Genomic DNA, 23159 nt, shown 5'->3' with positions numbered 1-23159 from the left:
GGGGAGGAGGGGGAGCGAAGTGCAGCGGAGAGAATCGAGAGAGGAAAAGAGGAAGAAGAAGAATTGTCGGAGGTGGAGAAGGGGGAGAGGGAAGAGAAGGAGGAGGAGAAGGAGGAGGAGGAGATGGTGGAGAACGAGGAGCGAGGCGGGCGGAGGTACCGGGCGTCGCGGCGTTGTCCTCACACGTACCGGCGCTTTCTTAATCATCATCTGTCTATCTCTCGGCATTAGTAGAGAAGAAAGAGGGAAACCACGCGGCGAGCGGCGGCGGAATGGTGGGGTCGGGAGGGTACCGAGGAAGAAGCGAGCTAGGACGGTGGAAAAAGAAGGAGCTGGCCCGAGGAGAAAGAAAGAAAGAGAGGGAGAGGGCTCCCTCCGAAAGAGTCGCAGGCGAGCGAGAGGAAAAGAGCGCGAAAAAGAGACAAAGAAGGAGGAATAGATGGGAGGGAGCGAGCAAGAGAGTGAGAGCGCGTGGACAGAGAGGAAAAGGGAGAGAACGCTTCTTACTCCGCCCAGCATCCAAGATGGCGTTGGCAGCGGCTCCCCTCGTCATTAAAATCAATAATTAAAAAATACATCCGTGGGCACCTTCGCTTTTCTAGCGTCTCGTGACGCGCGCCCGCCGCCACCCGCCTCCGCGAGTACGCGCGTACGCGCGCGCGCCGCCGCGCACGTGTGTCGGCGCGGCGGACGCGACGCGCAGAATGAGAACCTCTGGCGGGCCGTTTCCTCCTCGCGACTCGCGACTCCTCTCGCGAGTGAGGAGAACGAAACGAGAGTGGGGTGCCACCGCGCGCGGAGCGTGTTGAGGGCAAGCGGGGGCGCCCGGGTAACCGGGGGGGCCATGGGGGAGGGGTGTGCTAGTGGTACCAGGCTCTGGCACCGGCGAAACCCTTAAACAGGGACACAAGGACGGGCGGATGGCTACGGGAAGTAGGTACTTCTCTACGACCACCTTGTACCCCCGACGTCGTCGTCTCACGCGTGCATCCCCCGCCCAACTCCACCGATCTTTTCCCGTCCCCCCACCGTCCTACCTGCGCGGCATTCGAAACTTACCGGCGAACTGGATTTTCGGAGTCTTTTAATTACCGCGATTATTATCGCGCTATGGAATACTAATTAATTCCGGTTGGGTCGAGCGTGAGAGGCAACGAGCGCGAACGGACACGAGCCGAAGTTTCCCGCCGCTCGCGAAAAATTTTACGAGACCGGCTTTTCCATCCTGCCCGTAGTTCCTCGAGAGTGCGCGATGGGGTTCTTGAGAAAGAACTGTGGAACGTTCTCGGCGTGGTCACGATGACTGGAAGAAGAAGCGGAATTTTTGGTGAAACTTGAATCAAAACAGTTTCTTAGTTACAATTAATTAGTTTTTAATTGATTTTCCCAATTGAACTAAAAAATTAGTAGAATATTTAAAAGCGGCGAAGCTCAATGGAGATCAAGTATGAAATAAATGTTTTAAATATATTTCCTTTTTTGCAATGATATCAAAGAATGATGAATGTACTAAGAATACATGATATGATATTACTTAACTAATTTCCAGTTTTTAGAATTAAATGTGAAATTTTATCTATATTAATTCTAATTCACAATTCAAAAGTGTACTCATATGTATAAATGTTAAAGTTTACCACATGTAACTGATACATGTTTCATATATTCTTTCATATATTTTCACCGAAAGTTTGTCAAAAGAATTGACATACATCTTCAACGGTTTCATTTACGGCTGGACAGTTATGTCCTACGACAAATAATAGTTCTAACAATCACTACTAACTAACTTTTCACATGTTAGACCATTACACAAATAATGCTTAATGGGTTTATTATTTCGTAAACAATTTCTCGCGGATGATTTAAGAAAGCATAAGAATCAAGAATAAAACTGGATGCACAATGACACAGGCAACAGAAACAGGGGGCGACCTGAAGCCGTGTGTCAATGCTAAACTATTCTCGATTCTTTAGTCCTAATATTCGTTAAATCGCTAATATCTGTTCCTTGTTCCTTATATTTTTCATTGTGCGGGGGCCTTTAGAGTCAACATGTGATTAACATATGGATTCTTTATATGTCTTATCATTTTATACTTACATTTATTTACTTTTATACTCTTTTCCAAGAAAAGCTTGTTCGTTCAGTAAGTCTATTAACAAAGAACCTATGATGTGTGCACAATATACACACATATATATATATATATATATATATATATATATATACAAATGTAAAATGTTACGAAAAAAGATATACTTCTACTATACTACCAATACTACTACAAACGTAGTAGTAAAAGTGTATTTTCTTCGTAATATTTTATATTTTTATGTGTGCGTTAAATACATAGAATATGCGTAAAAAAAAATATGCCGCATTTTGCAGGTGTCTCTACAGTGTGTAAATATTATTACAGTAATATCCAATAAAACACGAGATCTATTCAAAAAATTCCTGAATTTTGTCTTTATAATTTTTAGGGATTTACTTACAATTTATTCAGTCCTATCTTCGAAATATGTTCCCTCTCGATTGATACATTCTCGACGCCATTATCACTTTTAGACAGACCGATTTCGTGGGACGTGAGAGGCCCAGGACTGCTTCCAGAAGTTGTAATTTTGAGGGATGTGCCGGATGTGAGAGCCCCACCACTTGGCATGAGACGCCACTACCCCATGCATAACATATCGATGTATCCTATAGCAGAAGCCAAAATTTCAGCTTCTGCTACACCGATATGTCATGCATGTGTAGTGGCGACCCAGCCAAGTGATGAGGACTCACATCCGGCACATTCTTCGAAATCGCAATTTCTGGAAGCAGTCCTGGGTCCTGGTACACATTTTCGGGGTTGCGTCCGTAAAGTAAGTCCGTCTGAAAATTTTCCTTGATATTTTCAAGTATTGAATCGTTTGGCCTTTCAACGAACTTTTTGAACAGACCTTGTGTACTTATTTTCAAATTACACCAATTGTAATGTGACACCAGTTGTAACAAAAATCACATCTTTTAATTAGGCTAAATAACATTATATGTTTAGAATTAAGTGATGTATCTAATTCTAAACATATGTTTAAAAATTCTAAACATAATGTTTAAGAATTCTAAACATATGTTTGGGGAAACCTAACTTAACCTAATCTAAAAATTAGCTTGTTTTTATGCTTCTTTATTTCTCATAACATAATAAAAAAATTTTTTTTGCTTATAAGCAGAGACGATATGCTCGATGTCGGCGAAAAATCAAGCCAGTCGGCAAAATTTCCTTACATTGCGTTTCGCATCTCAGTTAAAAAGCGCTTTCGCGTCATTATGAACCATCCGGTAAAAGAGAATTTGTTAACAATACGAATCCCGCCTTTGCAATTGTTTGTGCAATAAGCGGCTTATGCGCGGACTCCGGAAGATATTACTGTGTGCGTGTATTTATAATAATTCTCGCTAATTTTCATCAACTCTTAATGTTCTTACCGGTATTACGTCCGCGCTGAAAAACATCCGTGCATTGAGATCGTTACGAAGAAATATCGTTCCGGCGACTTTCTCCCGTGCAAAATGCAGTGACGTCATATATTGTGAGCAATAAAAAGCAGTGATAATATACAATTGGTTTTAGGGACAGTTAAGGAAGTGCCACTCGCAGCCACGTAGAATACACTCGTGGGATTTTATTCAGTTGCGTTAACAACGCGAGCGTAATCTATCGAAATAATTGCCCTCTGAGATGTATCGTCATATAACTCCGACATTTACTTATTAATCAATATTCTTATTTTAATGTACCTTTGCTATATTGACTATTAATATACCAATGAGTTAGCGATAACGCTATAAATTGAGCCTTCAAATAGTTTATATTTCTGGCAGACTTTTCCTATATAAGTCCTATATAAAGTAATTAGTAATTTTTTACAACAAGACAATTACAACAAGAAATGTGCGTTTTTTATTTTAATTAAATTGCTATCGCACACTTTTCGAGATTATCTATTTAAGGGGAAGTTTGTAAGGTAGTTCTTTTGGATTCGAAATGTGTCAGGATATAATTACAGTTCTCTTGAGTATATGTACATGTATTTAACAAAATAATGATCGGCGTGCATCGGCGTGCATAAATCACGAAAAGCGTCATTCGAATCTTTCTGGTTAACCAGTGAGACAACGACTGTCCATCCTTGCCGCGGATTCACACTTGTCGCGCTACAGCCCACCTGTCTCGAGGGAGAGGGGGCTATCCTCTTTGTCTTCGACTCAATCGAGTCTGTCGTCAAAATATATGTTCGTTCCGTTATTATTCTCGGTAATGAGTCTCTTCTATACGTTTCTAAGTATTTCGCGACTATACTATAGTGTTATTTAAGAGTTCGCAAGTACAAATAATTAACAGAATAAGAAAATAGTCAAGGAGAAAATTATTCGTTAGGTATTTCTATTGTCGGAAGAACATAAATACGCGTCTGCAATATATATATATATATATATATATATATACAATCCTGCTGAATGTAAACTTCACACGTCAAGCATCGTTCGTATCTGCAAAAATCGTGACTTACTTAATTACTTAAATAACAAATGTTTAACTGCAATTTGGAGAGTATTTTCATAAGAAAGACTGCAATAAGAATCTGCATTCTATGCGATCGAAAGTATCGGCATTCCCCTACGAGGTCTCCCAACATGCTGAAAGACATTTTTTCTTCCGAACCGATGGACTTCTTGGACTTATACGATTATCAGCATGCAAGAGAGGGACCCCATGGATATATTGGAACAATCCTTTCTCGATTACCTGCTCACATATCTGAAACCCTTTTTCACTCCGTTGAGCAGCTAACAGTGAGGGCAATCTTACCGTATTATACACACACGGTATCATAACATAATATTCATATTTACGACCTAATTCAATGTGGCAAAATTCAATTCCTAAACTAAACTCGTAACGGACGCTGATATAGCTGATGATCAGAACAAAAATTTTCCTGCTAATGCCACAGCGAACGAAATTTTATTAGTTTTTGGTTCGTTTCAGTGCAACAGTGGCGTTTAGAAAAGTTGGCGCTATATTAACGCGATCACCCGCCACTGTTCGGTCGGAAGAGGAATCGGCATACCTGTGGCTGTTCTTTTACCTTTGTGTTACCATTTAAATGTAGCAAAAATCAAGCGATATGAATCGAAATAGTTAGGATTAAAAATATTTCCCAGTGGAGAGGATATAAATTGCTGTAAAAAAACTTATTTTATCTTAATAGATAACGGTTCGCCAAGAATATACCTCTTTTTTTTTTATTTTTGTCTTCTTTATTGAAAATCAACTTTTACGACAAAACTTACAATCGTGATCTTAAATCCTCCGATATTTTTTGCTTCGTGTGCATCGAACCGTTGATTTTGACCACATGCAGGTGTCGAAACATAAAAAAAAACCAAGGATACGCACACATACACACACAGACATACGTGCGCGCGTATACATATATAACACGAATAACCGAATGCAAACGTCTCTAAGATTCGTCTTAGCTTCTCGCTCGCTATAAGCAACATCCACTGTAAGACGAACTTAGTCCGAAAGTTTACCGTAGTCGTTTGCGGTGGTACGTTATCTGTCATGCGACCTTGGAGCAGCAGCTTAACGAGGGACTGATTATAGCCAGTAGTAACTTAAGGGCCTCCTATAACGGTCTCCCGCTGCCAACTATAGCTTCTCGAGACACGAGGAGCATGATTCGAACACAATCCGCGTGACACAGGTGTCCGTCTGAAAGTATACGCGCGCCGAGCCTCCCTCGAAGATTTCACCATATGAAGTAAGAAAGAATCAGCCGAGCGAGGCCTAAGCCGTGAACGAGGGTTGCATGCTGTCACGTATCGTGGAAAATTCCATAACGGATACCTGCCAGTGCATAGCTAATTGTTATGTGCGACCGTAAAAGCGGGAGGAAAACTATTTTCTTACAACAAAGGAAGAAAGTAGGACTGAAGGGATTGAACGAAAGAGGAAAGAGAGAGAAAGAGGGGGGTGGAGAGGTGATGAAAGAAGATAAAGGAAAAATAAAGGAAGAGGAAGACATAACAGAGAGAGGAAAACGGTAAAGAGAAAGGAAGACGGAGAAACACACGCATATTTTCGCACACTGCACTCAACCGGTTGTTCCCGCGCTGGAAAAACGCATAGTAGCAGGTACATTGGACAAACCGGAGAGATAAAGAGAGAGAGAGAGGAGGGAGAGAGATCCAGCGAGCGAAGGAGGGTCCGATGGGCTGGTACCCATCCGACTGGAGGTGGCACAAGGAGGTGGGACTCTTCGTCTCGTTCTCCTCTTTCAGTGGAGCAGTCACAACTCGGCCGCTTTGAGAGTCGGTCTGTCCGGTCACTGTTCGCACACTTTCCCGCCGCGTGTATCCAACGTATGCGCACACGACCGCTCGCACACACATACACACACGCGTCACGGCTGCCACCTGCGGAATAACGCGCGCAGAATTCGGAGTGCACGCGTTCTCCATATCGCGAGCTGTGACAGGATACGCTTCTGTAAGTGAATTGTTGGCACACGTGCGAGGGGGTGCGCGACCATTATAGAGGAAAGGCCATACGTGGACGACGATGACGTTGATAGAGACGCATCTTCGCGCGACTGTCCCGTAGACGAAACATCAACCGAGATATCGGCTGGCAATAATTAAGGCGCGTGAGCGCGTATATGTGTGTTTCTTCGTGGTAATTGTGTCACGTGCGCGTGTGTGTTTGCTTCTGATGATTTATTCCGATTGTAACTCTGCCACCAAAAACTCTGCGAAAATATCTGGAACAAAGTAACAATTTCATAGAAACGGCTTTGTCAGAGCGGGCCAGTATACACGCATTCGCCGAAAGAGTCAACCTCCATTTTGAAAACTCACCTCAGCATTATCTATATATTAGTGATTCTTATCGCCAGTCTTCGAAATTACTCCTTTGAATCGGTTCTTCGTCATAAAATTATGAAAAACTACGAAAGACTGCAGTTATAATTTTAACTGTGGGTGAGCAATGGAAGGACCGCAATATTAAAAAAAAAAAAAAGATAAAACGTTTCTAACAAATAAAATATAAAATCAATAGAAAAAACTTTAAAAATGTAAAATCGAATATATAATAAAAACAATTTTTATAGTCATTATTTTAATAGTCATCAAAATAAACTGTAAAAAATGTTTATCTCAATCTTTCTATTAATTTTACAAATGAAATGGAATAGGAGAGACTGTTTTGTTTAAAATTTATAAAAATCGAATAAAAATTTTATAAATTTATAAAAATAGTTACGCTACTGTCGACACATATAAATATTTTGCGGAATTTATTCCGAAACTGATATCAATACGAACCTGGTTCACCAACAGCACTGAATGGCTCGACCTTGTTGTCGATCTCCTCGTCATACTTTCCATTGTTTCTTGGCGTTTTAGCAGCCTTGCCATCGACTCATCTTCAATCAGTTCGGCGATGCCAAGTGTTCATTAAACACGAAAACTGTATAAACTCTTATAACCTACACTGAAGAGAGTCGGTGAAAGAAAAAGATTGACGGCACTGTTAGCAACACGACCGGTCCAGAAGTGGGATTTTTAGAACTCTCTCTCAGGTATCTTTTTGCATGATGATTTTCAATTTGTTATTCTGATTATTATAACTCGGGATCTTTTCGCATATGCATATTTTGCAAATTGTTTAAAGATATTTTGAGTAGCTATGAAATTATTTAATATCGGCAAAATCAATGAGTGACAAAACGAGGTAGTTTTCTGTATTTGCCTGATTATTATTTAGCGTTTTTTACAGGGTATCTGATAATTACTATGTCATTTCTCGTGGACAGGTAGAACAGGTTAAACTGAATAAAAAAAGTCCTTTGTCATTTTGCAAATTTCTCAATAATTAATAAACAAATTAATTAATAAAGATGTTTCTCGCCGTGTACCAATCACAATCGTCACTGTGACGCTGGTAAAGAACCTCGGTAAAAAACTTTTTAAGATCTTTTTCAGTTTAACTCGCTTTACCTGCCAGAAGATGTGGCACAGTAATTACCAGACACCCTGTAAAAGTATCGACATATTTAATAGGTAAATTTTTACTGTTATAATAGGGGATGTTTGATAAAATCCCACGTTAAATCTTAAAAATATATCTGGGATAATTATTTCTTGAATGTTAAACGATAACTGATTTATTTCTGTTCTATTACAACGCAGTCCGAAGAATCTGCTATTAATTAAATTGATATTTTCGTGACTATGCTGCGGTCCATTTGGTGTTACAAATGCTTCGAAGTGTAGTAAATTTTTCTACATTTCGAATAAGCCTAATTCGTAAAATTATGTGACTGTGCCCCCGGTGATTAACGCTATGAATGCTTCGTAGCGTTCGATTGAATTAAGACGAAGAAATCTACACTTCGAAGTATTTATAAGTTATAACACTAAATGGACTACAGCATAATCACGAAAATAGTAATTCAATTAACAGCAGATTAGATTCTTGGAATGCATTAATAGAACATAAATAAATCAATCATCGTTTAACATATCAGGGGATAGAACGTATCCCGATGGAATTTCAAAGAGTTAAATCGAGAAAATAAGTATACATACAATTGGAGGGGAAAAAACCACAGTGGTGTAAGGCAAATTTTTAAAAATATTTTGCAATCTGTACAATATATAAATATAATATATAAATTGCATCTATGCAATATATAAATACAATATATAAATTGCATCTATGCACACGAGAAAATATTTTTAAAAATTTGACTTACATCACTGTGGTTTTTACCCTTCCAATTTTTTATGACGTAAATGAGGTGTAATTTATGTACCATTTATATTTAATAATACACTGTACGCAAAAAAATTTATTTTCTATAAATATCTGAGAACCATACGCGCGGTAACATACTGATGCTATTCTTATGTGAATTAATTTGAATTAACTAACAATTTGAGCTTCAATGATAAAACCGTATCGAGTACTTAAGCTTAACTTTCATATGGAGAAGTAAAAGCCATAGTGTAGTAAGTCATCTTACACCACTATGGCTTTTACCCTCCATATGTTTAATGTCTTGACATATAAGAAAGATTCAGAATTATATTTAATTATTTGAAGTAAAAAAAAGTATATCGTCATAATAAAATATGTTTACAAATTATTTATATCATTAATTCGGTTCTAACGTAAATTTTGTTTATTAAGCGGTATCCATAATAATTAATGGAGAGAATCTAAGCCGATTTTTAGTACTTTTTGAATTAAAAAAAAAGAACCTAAATTTGAGAAAGTTATAGTTATAGCTTGCTAAAGTTTCTTTGATGACGGCAACTTCAAAAGATTTTACAGCGACACTATGATGTCACAGCACATTTTCGTGTACTATATTTTCTTCAATTTTGAAGATATTGTAAAAATTCAAAAAGTTTACAAAGAAAGTATGCCATGATCTATCAGAATATACTGTTAGGTAAAAGTCGGTTAAAACCGAATTGTGTATGGATATCAACTACCGCATTTGAATTGATCATTTTCAATAGCTATAAGCCGCGGAAAGAGTTAATTTTTCGAAGAACGAGAAATTTTAAACAATTATTTTTAATGAGCAAGGACCGATGCCTTTGATGATTTTGGAAATCATAAAATTAAAATTATAAATGAATCTATTTATTAAGCTATTTATAAATATATATGTTTAATTATAGAGCTTTTTTTGCGAATGAATCCATTTAATTATAAATGTTTACTTGTATGTATATCAGAGATGAATGCAAAAGTATCAAAAATATTGAAAAGTTATCACAATTACCAAAGGTTTTTTTTATATTTCATTTGTATGGATTTATATTGATTATTTAACGCATATATCGCTCATTCGCTACAACAACGATATAACTCAAAAATTGTCATTTTTTAGTTGTTTGCAAAAAATAGTAAGAGTTCAATACAGTGAATGAAGAATATATTGCTAGATACTTTTATTTCTTTACCATATTTACAAATAATATCACAGAATTTCAATGACTCAAAAAATTCAAGCTTTTCTTCTGGAAAACTTTTTCCTTTGAGTTATGTCATTGTTGCAATAAATGAGCGATATCTTCAAACTTCTAAATAAACCTAACTGTCTTGCAAAAATTAGACTTTTATTATACTACTGAAAGAACCTCTACACATCGCATATCAATTCACGAATATCGGTTGAAGAGCGCGTTTGAAAAAAAAAATAACATTACTCGTATAGTATGAACTTTTCACCAAGATTGTAACGATCTCAATGGATATCAGGTACCGCAAGGAAAACCAATAGGACTGGTTATAGCATGAAGAATACATATTTTGCATTGGACGCGGTTTTTCCTAAAGTCGAAAGCAAGGAAAGGGTAGTTCGTGGTTCGCGAGCGGGACAAATGTTGGGGGGTGAAGATAAAGAGGGCGAGAGAGAGAGCGAGAGAGAGAGAGCAAACAAGTTGGAGTTGTACTCGCGAGGATGGAACAGTACATAGAGGTGGGGATGACTCCGGTGGAGAAACCGAGACGGGAAGAGTGGGGAAAGGAAGGAGAGTGATTCGCACATGAGTGAGAGAGCGAAAGAGAGAGAAATAGAGCGAGAGGGAAGGCGGGTTAACCGGCGTGTGCGAGCGAGCGAGCAACCCCGCGAAGAAAGAGGCGCGCGCTAACTTGGACGAAGAAGCCGAGCGAGGAGGAGACGGATGGGGGGTGATATGTATGGAGGCTTAAGAGAGGGGCGGGAATCTTAGGAGGGGCGCCTAACGTCACGGCGCATTCACTCACCGGCCGTCGCCGACGCCGCTCTGTGTGTCGCACACGCAACCCGCACGACACGGTCAGTTCTCTCTCGACCACCCCCTCGCGCGCTGCGGCGCGCACCCACGCGCTTCCTCCTGCCGTTCTTCTGCGTGACTCTCTCTCTCTCTCTCTCTCGGCCGCGAGGATACGCGTTAACTCTCGCACGCTGCATCCACAATCCTTCTCCCCCCCCCCCCCGGTGTACCCTCCGCGCGCCTCGAAGTGAATTTTCCGTCCCCCCCTCGGTGGTGTCTCGCAGCGACTTTGTGAAACTCGGAAGCCCAGTGTTTACCCGCGTATTTACTCGGCGGTACACGCTGCGGAAGTTAACGCGGAGGGGGATTTCTCGCGCTCGCCGAAAGTGCTCGCAATTTGCATTTGCCAATTGTTTTGGTGTGGTGTCCCAAAAACGTGTCGCGCACGTGTGCGCACCGAAATACTTTTGGGAAAGCAACCCACGTGAGACGCCGACGCCGACGCCGGTCGGTGGTTAGGTCGTACTCTTTTGTGATCTCTTCGCTATACGGTGGGTGACAATAGTGAGGAATCAGCTGATCGTTTAAAGGCGCAGTGCTCTCCGTAGGCTTTTTGTATTTTTTTTCCCCTTTGCGCCTCGTTCTTTCCGTAATGTTTAGAATTCTTTTTAACAGTTGAAACAGTGTCTTTGCTTACCGGTTGTGTGCGTGAGATATGATATGTGACAGTGTGATATTAGTGGAATGGACTTTTGCAAGTTCAAATTTTACTATCTTTCCGTATGGCACGAAGATCACAATCTAGATCGAAATTTCTATCAGATAAAAAATTTTGTCTATTATTACATATTTTCTTGTTACACGTATACTCGTCTCTATTACATCGTGATATGTTTCTTCCGCAATTTTTTCTTGATATTCTCTTTAATTAATTCTTAAACGGAGAACGTGTGTCGGAGCAAATGAGGAAAATTCCTGTTTTCCTCGTTTTTGCTCATTCATTATTCTTCTCTTTTCTTCGTTTCACCTTTTGCTCTGACGTGCGTGTAGTCACACAATAGAGACGCGTTCACTCCTCCTGGAGATACAGTCTCTCCGCGCAAAAGTGTTCTGGCCACACACATGGTCTTCCCGCGCAAAATTTCCCGCGTCGTCGGAGTAATCATTGGCAGTCGACGGGTCTGCAGGCCGGTGGTCCCTCCCCGGCATCTTGCAAGAATGCACGAGACTTCGAAGATGACCTTCGAAGGTATTGTTCGGTGTGCAGTGTGCCGACAAGATCCATTCATCGTATATGATGTCCCTGCGCGCTCCGCATTGTTTGTGACGCGAGTGTCCACCAAAACGTAGATTGCACCGACTGTGCATTGTCTTTCCGTATGTGTTTTTTTTCCGGCTTTGAAATTACGTTCTCTCTGGCGCGACGAATAAAATCGACGTACGTGTGAGCTCGACGATTTCGATGAGGCCTCACGAATGTGTCGATGTTGCTGGTGCCTCGGAAGGACGAGGCTTTTCGTATTTTTCTATGCCCCCTCATTGGCTTGGACGATTCTAATTTGGAGTCGGACGGTTAACGAAGGAGGAATTGTGTCCTACATGCCGAGAGGAATCGGAACTCATGAGATCCAATCGTGGAGATTTGTAAGAGTTCGATCGGATCAGTCATGCGAGACCGGTGCTAACCCTCAACTACCAGCATCCATTGTTTGAATTTGTGTGATGATCGCATCCGAGCTTCGTTGCATACCTGGTATTTATGATTGCGAGCCATGAGTCAATTTTAAATGGACGGTTTAAGATGCTATCGGCAAATTGTTAAGTAAGTCCACATAAATTTCCGGGCGTAACGCGTATGCGAGCTCTGACAAAAAAAAGACTATTCAATCGTTTATGTCGTTTTCATCTTTATTCAATAATAGTTGAATGGACTTGTACTTATAATACATTTTTGTGCATATAATACATTTTGCTTATAATACATATGCATTTGCACATTTTGTCGCTTCTCGGAAAACGCATGACAGAAACATAAATAATTAACATTATATTCTTACGCTTTATGTTCTTGTCAACTCAACGAAATTACAATCTGCGATACATTGAAAAATATTTTTCGGCGGTTATATGACAAAGACACATTTTGACTATATAGAAAACGTAAAGGAAATGTATGTACCCTGTACATTTGAAACAAAAGAATTCCGCGGGAAAACTTTCAAAATATGAACGAGAAATACGAGAAAAAATCCTTACGTTTGTAGAAGATATATATAAGTAGATATCATAAATTCTCTAAACTCCAGTAATGATAGTTTCCTCAACGTAAACTCGTTACTTTCTTCGTGTTTTGCCAAGTCTACAGTTGGATAATGATTCGCTCAGGAACGATAGAGTAATATGAGGTGCAGCAACTAGTTTTCTCACATATGTATCTGATGTATCTCTTGGCTAGCGAAGTTACGACTTGAGGGTGGGAATCCGATCTTCTCGACTGGCTACGGGATCATCGTATATTTCTATTACGAAATTTTCGAATTTCCGTACGTGCCATTTGGTCATAATTCTTGTTGTTCGCGAGACTCGCAGGCATCGACGTTAATTCCGACTCTTTTCCGTATAAATCGTCGCCTCGTTTGACGAGAAGTTTTCGGATGTGTTATGCACCGCTATGACTAATAGTTTGCCCGCGTGCAACGTACAGCGCGGCGCCGCCTCCTCGAGACGCGGATGCGGAAATGAAAAAGGAAAATAAAGCGCGGGGAAACAGAGGAGGACGCGGGAGAGTAACTGGTTGACGTAAATCCGCGCTCTTTTTCCGAACACGTGCGAGTTTGACAACAAACTTGCGGGGAGTTTTCGACTGTGCCCAGTGGCGTATCCCGAGCCGGCGGTCCCCCCGAGCTCCATGTGAATCGCGAGCCTCGTAGAGAGAAAAAAATATTTCTCCTCTCGCGCGAGAGGCACTTCTCGTCGTCAAAGCGAAACGACGGGTTTTTAAGCGCCAATTTTACGCTCGCCCGTTGTGAGTTAAAAGACACCGTAGTAGGTTGAAAAGCCAGCTCGATTACTTAACCGCGACATTAAGATCATTCATTTGCACTCCGTTGTTGTTTATCATCAGTTTGTTGTATGTCCGTGTCTCTTCTACGAGACTGGGACTGTTTACGATCGCAAGGGTGCCGTCAGCTTGGCAATTAATTATCCGATGGCTGATAGAGATTTTATATTAATTGCTCGTTTAATGCCGATAGTGACGGCGACAGTAAGATGATTGACAACGCAGAGTGTAAGTGAAACTTCTCTACTCCGTTCGATACCGCGATTCTATTTTCCGAGATTTTCTAAAGTCGCGCGTTGCTGCCGGGATATTCGTTTCACGTAGAAGCTCTTTCGAACGCAAATTGAGCGGGAGAATTCTCCTATTTCACATGCGGCGTGCTCGCGTTTTCTTCACACCCCTCCCCCTCCCCCCCTCGCGCGATTTTATATTATTTTTATCGTTATTGTATTATCGCTAGCGTAATTGCGACCGAAATGGTTTATCGAGCGCGTATCTGCAGGTGGGTTTTTACCGGATGCAATTTATAATCGAAGCTGTCGCATATGTGCGAATGACGTGACGTTGAAGAGGTGTACGCTCGTTCCAGGTCACGTCGTGCGCCTACGCACGTGTGCCGCCTTTTGCATTAATTACGTTTTAATTATAAAATAAACGCACGAACGCTACATCATTCGTTTCAATTCGCGTCGCGTACAGACAACTATAGAGAAACGTATAGAAACTCAAGGGTCATCCATTCCGTTAGAATTGCGTGCATGCTTACCCGTATGTTAAATAGTGTATTTTATTGACGTAGAGGGCGAGAGAGAGAGAGAGAGAGAGAGAGAGAGAGAGGGGAAGAGAGAGAAAGGAATCAGTGCAGGGACTAATTAAAAATGAATTTGCAATTTTGTTAAGTACGGTTCACATTATGGGCACCTCATCGACCTAATTTAAAGTCGTACATTTATATAAAAGCGTTACGAATAAAGGGAATAAAACGAAAACCTCACTCGTATCTGTGTAACGTGCCTCCTCGACAAGTTTACGAATCGCTGCAATTTAACGGATGATTGATAGAGACGGGTTACTCTCGCGGATAGTGTCTTCTAGCAACTCTCCAAGAATTGGACGGATATATTGTCAGTCAGCGATCAGACACAACGCACAAATATACTTGATTAATCGTCCGAGAAAATCTTTCGGAGTTTATTCATTGTCATTCTCACTCGTTTGGAAAAGCGTAGGTAGGTGGTTGGTTTCGATGCGATTGCCAGGCATAACTTTTTAACTCTGCATAAGTATGCTGCACAGATACCTTGGCGGGTTTTACACATGGAAAACTTCTCTCGTAACACTTTGAATTTTGGGCGGCGCTACAGAAAGCGTGAAAATTAACCGTGACCGCCACTCATCTCCCTCCTCCGGTTACCCCCCTTTTTACCAGGCGCGAAATTATTCATAGCCAAACACACCCGATCGTCGATGAAGCGAGTGCCGATGCTGCTTAAATACTTGGCGGGTGAATTGCCCGAAGTGCGATAATTATCCGTAATTATCGCATATTCGACCGGATAAATAATTAACGCGTATGCTATCTCGGGAACAGCACGTATCTGCAGGATCGTCTGTCTCGCAATCAGCGACAATAATGCCTAGCGTAACGCAGCTTGCAATCTTTGCAAAATCACATTTCCGACACGGCCGTTAGTCTTATTTTTCTTACCTGAAAGAGGTTTCTTCGAAGAGGTGCCTTCTAGTGTCTATAATCAGGTCTGTCACTTGTAACATAATCTGTACAAAATTTAGATTGAAACAATTTTCTGCGATAAATCACTTTATTATTTTATTCTATCTTTACTTGCATTATAGATAATTTTTTAAAGAAAAAAGTAACAAAAGCCATATATTTATGATAACCAAAATAGCCGATCAAGAATATATGGGAATGGCCAGTTACGGATTACACAGGCGATGAAAAATCTCTAAAATTTTGACGCTAATCTGTTAGGATAACTATGGAATGCGTGAAATAGAAAAATAATGCAAATGGAAGGTGCAATCCCAGGTTAAAATTGTCACGCGGCAATCAACAGCGTCCGTAGGGAAAAAGTTGATCCACGCAGACCACGCATCGTCCGTGGATCCTCCGAAACTTCAAGAAATATGGCGAGAAAAGTTGAAGAACGCATCTACTTACTACTCTCTATAATCTTCGGGACAACGCGTCGCTATATATTCCCTTCTTCCTTCTTTAATCTTTCTCACTTTCTTTCATCTTCTTGGAGAACGAGGTTTGTGTGACCCCCATTTTAACCATTTCGCATATTCCGATTTTAGGAAACCGGCAAGATTAGCGTCAAGGCGGCAAGGAAAACGGGCGGACAAAGAAGTTGTAGGACGTACGTGGTCACGTGCGTGCGTGCATGGGAAAAGTAAACCGAAATACAAAGACCACGCGGCACCAGCGAAAAGGCGGCGGGACAAGGTGGCGGCTTTGCTAAGTCACCATCTTCCGGCGGCAGCGGCGGAAGAAAAATGTCGAGCGTCGGGAACAGTCCTAACAGAATGGCTCTGCAATCGCACTATTCCTTACGATGGCACAACCATCTCGCCCACATACAACGGGCGTTCGAGGAGCTGCTGCACGCGGAGACGCTCGTCGACGTGACCCTGATCTGCGCCGACAGCAGCGTCAAGGCACACAAAGTCGTCCTGAGCGCCTGCAGGTAAGTTCTATATAGATATAGATACTCCGTAAAAGAGTTTTTCTTCGTTTGAATTTTCCAGGTGCTGAATCTTATTCTGATCTTTTTCTCTTCTTGTGTTTTTAACGCAATCAGCTAAATTTTTATTTTTAGAATAAATAAAATTGACGAAAAACTGATTTATATTTAGTTATTATATATCTATATATTTCGATTTATATTATAATTAGTATTTGAAATAATTATTTTTATGCTTGTTTCAATTCTGTAGAATTTAACACCCATGAGTTGCTTTTGTATTAATAAATAAGGAAGAAAAATTGTTACGCAACAGATTTCTGAGATGAATAGTGATACACTATACTCACGCCTTTGTGAGTGAAATGCCTCGTCTCGGTATCGCAATAAAAAAAAAATGTTTACAGGATAAGAAATATTAGTTCGACAGCAAAGGTTTAAAGCTTTCTAAACTCTCCGTCTTTGCCCATGTATCTCGTGACAGTAACTTCCTACACTACTTGCCCCTTTAGCAGTTCCTCGCCTCGATTGAAAATGATCAGTCGAGTTTTATTGATCGGCGGAAGTGTATAGTGTATCTTAAAGAAGCGACGCGCACTGAAACTGAGAGTGGTTCTTGCGCTCGGCGGGTCTCTCTCTTATCCGAAGAAAAATTTCTTCGTCGCGTCTTACCTTCGTGGTTTACCGGGCGACTAAGTGCCGCCTTGCACAGTCTACGCGGTACCGCAACGCTCTTCTCACTTCGCGCGGGACGTGTGACGTAAAGTTGACAACGAGCGAAAGTCTTGTACCATCTGATTGATTCGAGCCGTCGCTCGATCGAGGAAGGAGCGCTAATCCTTGCGGTAACTTTTTGCCCGCGGTTTCTGACCGCGTCGTCGTTCTGGCTTACTGAGCGAAGACACGCAACGTTTCACGCCGAGACGCATGTAACGCTGCGAACAACGCGGTGCAAAATTTTTCTGATCGATTGTGCTGTAACGTAGTCAGCGTAAATCGATCAATGTAAATGAATCAAAATTGAAAAAACGTATGGCTTCTTTGGAATGATCCCCAATCGAACTTAGAAAGGGGTGACCTAATCCTAATCGTATGGAGTCGTTTTTCCTATGTTACAGTCCTTTCTTCGAGAGGATATTCGCAGAAAATCCATGCAAGCACCCCGTGATCGTGCTGAAGGACTTCTCGCATCATGAGCTGTCCACTTTGGTACATTTCATATATCGCGGCGAGGTGCAAATCGCCCAGGAGGAGTTACCGGGACTGATGAAGGCCGCGGAGTGTCTGCAGGTGCGTGGGCTGTCGTCATCGGAGCCGAGGCCGGTGTCGACGGAGCCCAGGCCGTCGTCGTTGGCATCAACGCCGACGCGCGATCTCATCCTGGCCGAGTTACCGACGCCGGAAGTCGCGCGACACGGCACACCCGAAGAGGACGAAAACCCGCTGGAGAGCACGAGGGAGATGAAACCCATTCTGTTTCAACCAACGAGGGACCACCCGGCCAAGCCGCTCATTGGCCACATGAACTTCGGTATCCGCGAGAGCTGCGGCTCGCCGTCGATGCCACGCCGGAAACAGGCGCGTCCGCGCCGACGATCCGGCGAATTGCTGCCGCAAGATCTCAGCAGGCGCTCGACTCCGCCGGTCAGCTCGAGTCCGTTGACGAGCGTCCTTAATCTCAGCGGTGGTCAGCACCAGGCGCAGCAGCAGCAGCTGTTGCTGCAGCAATCTCAATATCATCAGCAACAATCGATTAACAACGCGCAGAATCAGCAGCAACAGCAGGAGGACATGGCGGAGAATCTCTCGATGAAGAAACCCATATCGCCGAACGGACTGGATCAGCATCACGTGAAGACGGAGGGCAGCGAAGCAACGAGTAGTCCTCGCGGTTCGCCGCTCACGGGAACCAGTCTGTTGCATCATCCGGATGGTCCTATACCGGACATCCCGGCGGCCGTGGCGGCGGCCGTAGCGGCGACTGTAACATTGTCGCTACCGACGATGCCGACGTTGTCGCTGTCGCAGCCGCATCCTACCGAGTACCTGACAAGCCTCGGCCAGCTGACGAACCAATGGTTGCCCGGGCATCCGCAGAGTCAACTGCCGCCGCCGCCGCCGTCGGCCCAGAGTCACCATCCACGCGAGGACAGTCCCCACGGTTCTGGGAGATCTCATCCGTATCAGCAGCAGCAGCAACAGGAATCGGCGTTGCCGCGACGTAGCGCCATGGCGATGTTCACGCCGACCTTGGACGGCGTAACGGCTCTGGGTGGCGGACTTTTCTCACACCATGCTACTACGTACGACAGAGGCAACCTCCTCGCGGATTCGATTCTCACGGATAATTTCAAGCCGGAGGCGCTGCAAAATCTCTTCGGTACGCCCAGTCTCGGCCCTCCACCCACCAAAAAGACAAAAAAGCATCGAAGTGATAGTGACGCGCCACGTAGATGGACCGATCATAATCCTCGGGCACTCGCAGTTAACAGACCCAAGGGACAACACAGCGCTCCGCGAGGAGGACCACCAAGGTCCTGGACGAATAACGAACTAACACTCGCCTTGCAACATGTTTGGGAAAAGAAACTAACCACGTCGCAGGCTAGTCGTATGTTTGGCATTCCCTACAATAGCTTGCTGATGTACGTGCGTGGTAAATACGGAAAGAGTCTAAAGCTCGAGCAATTACGTAGGAACTGTACCGGCGCCAGCACCCCCGAAATCATGAATAACAATAACATCAAGCCCGTCCAGCACCAGCAGTCCGCGCAGATGAGCCATGGGCTCACCGGATTGCCGCTGCAGCATCCGGGGGACAACGGCGGATATCCCCATCGCGGTCTACTTGGCAGTAATATACCGCAGCCGCAGAGCTTTTATCCGGCCGAATATGCTGCTGCATCGTTTCCTCTAGCAGTGAATATGGTGCATATGCTACCTCCGAGCGAGCAGAAGGCGTTCGAATCGTCCGCGAACCCGGGCGGCGACGGGGGCGGGGGTGCGTGCGTAGGAAGTGGGGGAGGGGACGGAAGCGGCAGCAGTGGCGGTGGTGGCGATTTGACGAACTCGCAGACCAGCGAGACACCATCCCCCATTGTTGACCATCACCATCATCAGGAACCGTCGATGCAACCGCAACCAACGCAATCGGCGCCCGCGTTACTACAGCAGAACGGTTCCGATTAGGATTGCGTGGAACTGTTTGGCTGAAACGGTACGTTCTTGTATGTTGATGTTAAGCGATGATTGATGATTGATGATTTGTGATTTGTTACCTTTGCCCACCAAGGGCTGGGCGGATGGTCGATTAGTCCCTCTGGCTGCGCATATCGTACATATATGCGATCCGTCATTGATTGTTATAAAGAAATCCGATAAACATATGTCGCCAAAATGCGATAAATTAGCTAATTATCTTGAAATATTTTAGCAGATTTGAGATTGATCGAACTTTTCTAAAATGTCGGCTGACATTTTCAAGATTCCCCTTCATGTCACATACTCGCATGTAAACTCAAAAACCTATAAAGTTTTCAGTATACTCTGACAAAAGACATTAATCACAACTGTTTAGAATTCGATCTGATTTTTCTTTAATCCGAGAACGGGCGCTAAAGTTACTTAAACACCCAATACAGTGTACACCCTATATAATTTTAATATGCTTTTTTTGTTTTTTAAATATTTTTTTAGTTTGTTCTTACTTTTCTTGGAAAATGTTGAGTAAATCTATATACATATTGTCCTCAAATACTGATAAATTATAGAATTATAGAACAATATACAATATGCAATATGTAATTAATAACAATGACTTTAAATTGGGATGTAAAAATAGTCCCAGGTGATGCAAAAAATGAGGCGCTCGTTCTTCGGTTAATATGTTGTTAACGAAAATCTAGGAGACATATATTTTGATACGTGTCCATTTTGAGATTTAAAGAATGAAACAATTCTCCCCTGAGAGAGAGAGAAAACTAATGCTTATATCGTATTCTAAGATTTCTAAGCAATTATTCGTCGAAACAATAATTTGTATAAAATCACTATAAAAAATAATATAATTGTATATTATAATTTTTATCGGTGTTTGCTTTTATTTGTCTTTGATTCAAGTTTGATTGTACATCTTAAGAGCTTTATTCTTGTTTATATAAAAAATGTTTTTGACAAAACTTTCATTATTTTTATATATATTATTTGTAACTCTGTAATTTTCTTAGATATTTATACATAACGACATATTTCATCAAATCGGTTTCGGACAATTGTGACATGTTCTTTGTAAAACATCTTTGTCTGGAATGCAGCAATATACGTCTAGCTAGACTAGAATTGACGGATCCATCTGTGGATCTTGGATATTTTGTGAAAGCCGTTTCACATGTCGCAGCCAGAGGGTTAATCGCACGATAGTTAATTAAGCGACTCCCTCCGTGAGGCTCCTCATCGCACGGGGGTTATATAGATTTACACGCGCGCGATTCAACACAAGACACTATCCTTCACAAGACTGACTTTTACCAACCGACTCGCAGCTCTCCGCAGGGTACACTCTCGATGAACATTCGAGCTTTGCTCAATCCACGCTTAAGCGCCATTAACTGCTCTCCGCTCGTTTCTGTGCTTGCCACTTGGGTTTCGTTGTTGTGTCTTTTCTCCGTCGGTGGTTGGGCCGCGTGTAGCGAGATTTTTACCGTTGTCAAGAACAATACTCACACAAGAGTCCTTCGTATAGTTCGTATAGTTTGATATACCCGGTGAATATAATTTGGAAATTGACTCTTACAATTAGTAGATGTCTAATCGACAGATTTGTTTCCCGAAAACATCTTTTAAGTGAAGATGAAATTAAAAGTAAAACTTCAGTTTATCAAAATTGAATCTTGATAGCATAATCTTCGAGCATACATTTCGCCTTTCGACGTTCGGGCTCGTTTCAATCAAACTCGCCGACGACACCGCAGATCGTCGTCTTGTTTTAGCATCGTTCTCAGTCACTGATTCTCTCTCGGGAGTTGCGAATTGAAGATTGTCGAATCTTCTCGCGATAATGAAACGGCATCGAAAACATTGCCGACACGCTTTCGCGAATGACTCTCGGCGCTGCTACAAAATAGTTCCTGCTGCAAAAGCGATCATATATATACCAAATAGTATTTGCTATAACGGCTGAATAAAGTACGATGTCTGCTACGATGGACTTACGATCGTCGGGGAAAGCTCGCACGGCCCGTTGTCAGTATAACGGGCGCCTCGAACGGAAAATGACAATTATGTTTACGATAGAATCTGAGGTGAGATGGAACGAAACTTTTTCTAGTGGCGAGATATATGACGAGTAATTAACGGTAGTATGTCGAGAAGCTTGTTTCAAACCGTCTTTGACTTGAAAAAGAAGAAAGAAAAAAGATATTAACAGTTGGAACAATTATACAAAATATAGATCAAATAGATATACACTAGATATTATAACACCGTTCAACAAAAAATGTACAAGAACAAAAATAATCGTTTTCCGCAGTTTTTTGGACATTGAATACGATCTCCTTTACCAAATCGCTCTATCACGTCACAATTTTGAGAAATTTGAAATTAAAGTTACAAAAAGGGCTATTTTACTGTATTTATTGTATAGCATATTGCCATATTATAACTGCAATATGTGACATGTTGGAAAAATTTATTATAATGAAAATTAAATATGTTGTTAGGCTTTTAAAAGGAATCTGTTGTACCAATTATGGTTAAAAAAATTGATGATTAACATAGGATCTATTGCGTTAAAAATGTGACTTACATAGACCATTAAGGGTTTATCAAATAATTTTTAATTATTAAGATATTTTTTAAATATGTTATTTAAATTTAGGAATTTTTCAGGTCGCTGAATGTGATGTTAAAGTTGATAAGGGAATGTAAAAATTCGACTTTTTCTTTATTTTGACGTTCACAACATTAGTTCCGCCATTTTGAATTTATCAACTTTGACATCAGATTAGTATTCAGTGACCTGAAAAACTCCTAAATGAATAACATAATTAAAAAATATTTGATAAATCCTTAATGGTTTATGTAAGCTGCTTTGACACAATAGACCCTAATATCATTTTAACCATAATCGACACAAATTCCTTTTGAGGACTGAAAATTTTAACAACATAGTTAATTTTGATTGTAATAAAACTTCTCCAATATGTCACATATCATCATTATAATATGCCAAAATACACTAAAATAGTTCTTTTTTGCAATAGTCTTTTAACTGCAAATTTCTTAAAATTATGATGCGATAGAACCATTTGATGAATGAAATCATATTCAGCGTTAAAAAAATTACGAAAAAAAAACGATTATTTTCGTTTTTGTGTACTCAAAAAAAAAATTTTTTTGTTGAACAGTAATTCGATGTTTCAATATATAAGACTTCAATATTAATTATAATATTTAACAATATTTTTTCTTTCATTCTTCTAAAAAGAAATAAAAATCCAATTACATAATTTTTATATTCTTTTTTATTATTGCAACATATGTTAATTATAAA

At 41.3% G+C, this 23159-nt stretch overlaps 1 protein-coding gene across 5 annotated transcripts; it reads left to right on the top strand.

Moving 5' to 3' along the window:
• The first annotated feature begins 855 nt into the window (after positions 1-855).
• LOC112464275 (protein jim lovell) lies at positions 856-22805 on the top strand. 5 transcript variants are annotated; one of them, XM_025031160.1, is made up of 4 exons: positions 6369-6554; positions 7472-7647; positions 16224-16612; positions 17728-22805. In XM_025031160.1, exons 3-4 carry the CDS (start codon positions 16422-16424, stop codon positions 19796-19798), a joined length of 2262 nt encoding a protein of 753 aa, XP_024886928.1. In that variant the 5' UTR covers positions 6369-6554; positions 7472-7647; positions 16224-16421; the 3' UTR covers positions 19799-22805. The 5 variants fall into 5 exon arrangements, with proteins under 5 accessions (XP_024886931.1, XP_024886928.1, XP_024886929.1 ...); XM_025031163.1 differs by lacking the exons at positions 6369-6554; positions 7472-7647 and adding an exon at positions 856-933; XM_025031161.1 differs by lacking the exons at positions 6369-6554; positions 7472-7647 and adding an exon at positions 10858-10902.
• The last annotated feature ends 354 nt before the right edge of the window (positions 22806-23159 follow it).

This window comes from Temnothorax curvispinosus, unplaced genomic scaffold (genome assembly GCF_003070985.1).
Source record: "Temnothorax curvispinosus isolate PA1 unplaced genomic scaffold, ASM307098v1 QBEX01014078.1, whole genome shotgun sequence".
Lineage (NCBI taxonomy): Eukaryota > Metazoa > Arthropoda > Insecta > Hymenoptera > Formicidae > Temnothorax > Temnothorax curvispinosus.
Note: the sequence above shows the minus strand (reverse complement) of the source record. Positions and strands in the feature narration are given on the sequence as shown.

What these genes read in the sequence shown, in the direction of transcription:
- LOC112464275 (XM_025031163.1), top strand. Translation starts at nt 16,422, where the DNA reads ATGTCGAGCGTCGGGAACAGTCCTAACAGAATGGCTCTGCAATCGCAC. An exon ending in GTCGTCCTGAGCGCCTGCAG is followed by an intron (nt 16,613 to 17,727) that starts GTAAGTTCTATA and finishes CCTATGTTACAG; the next exon opens with TCCTTTCTTCGAGAGGATAT.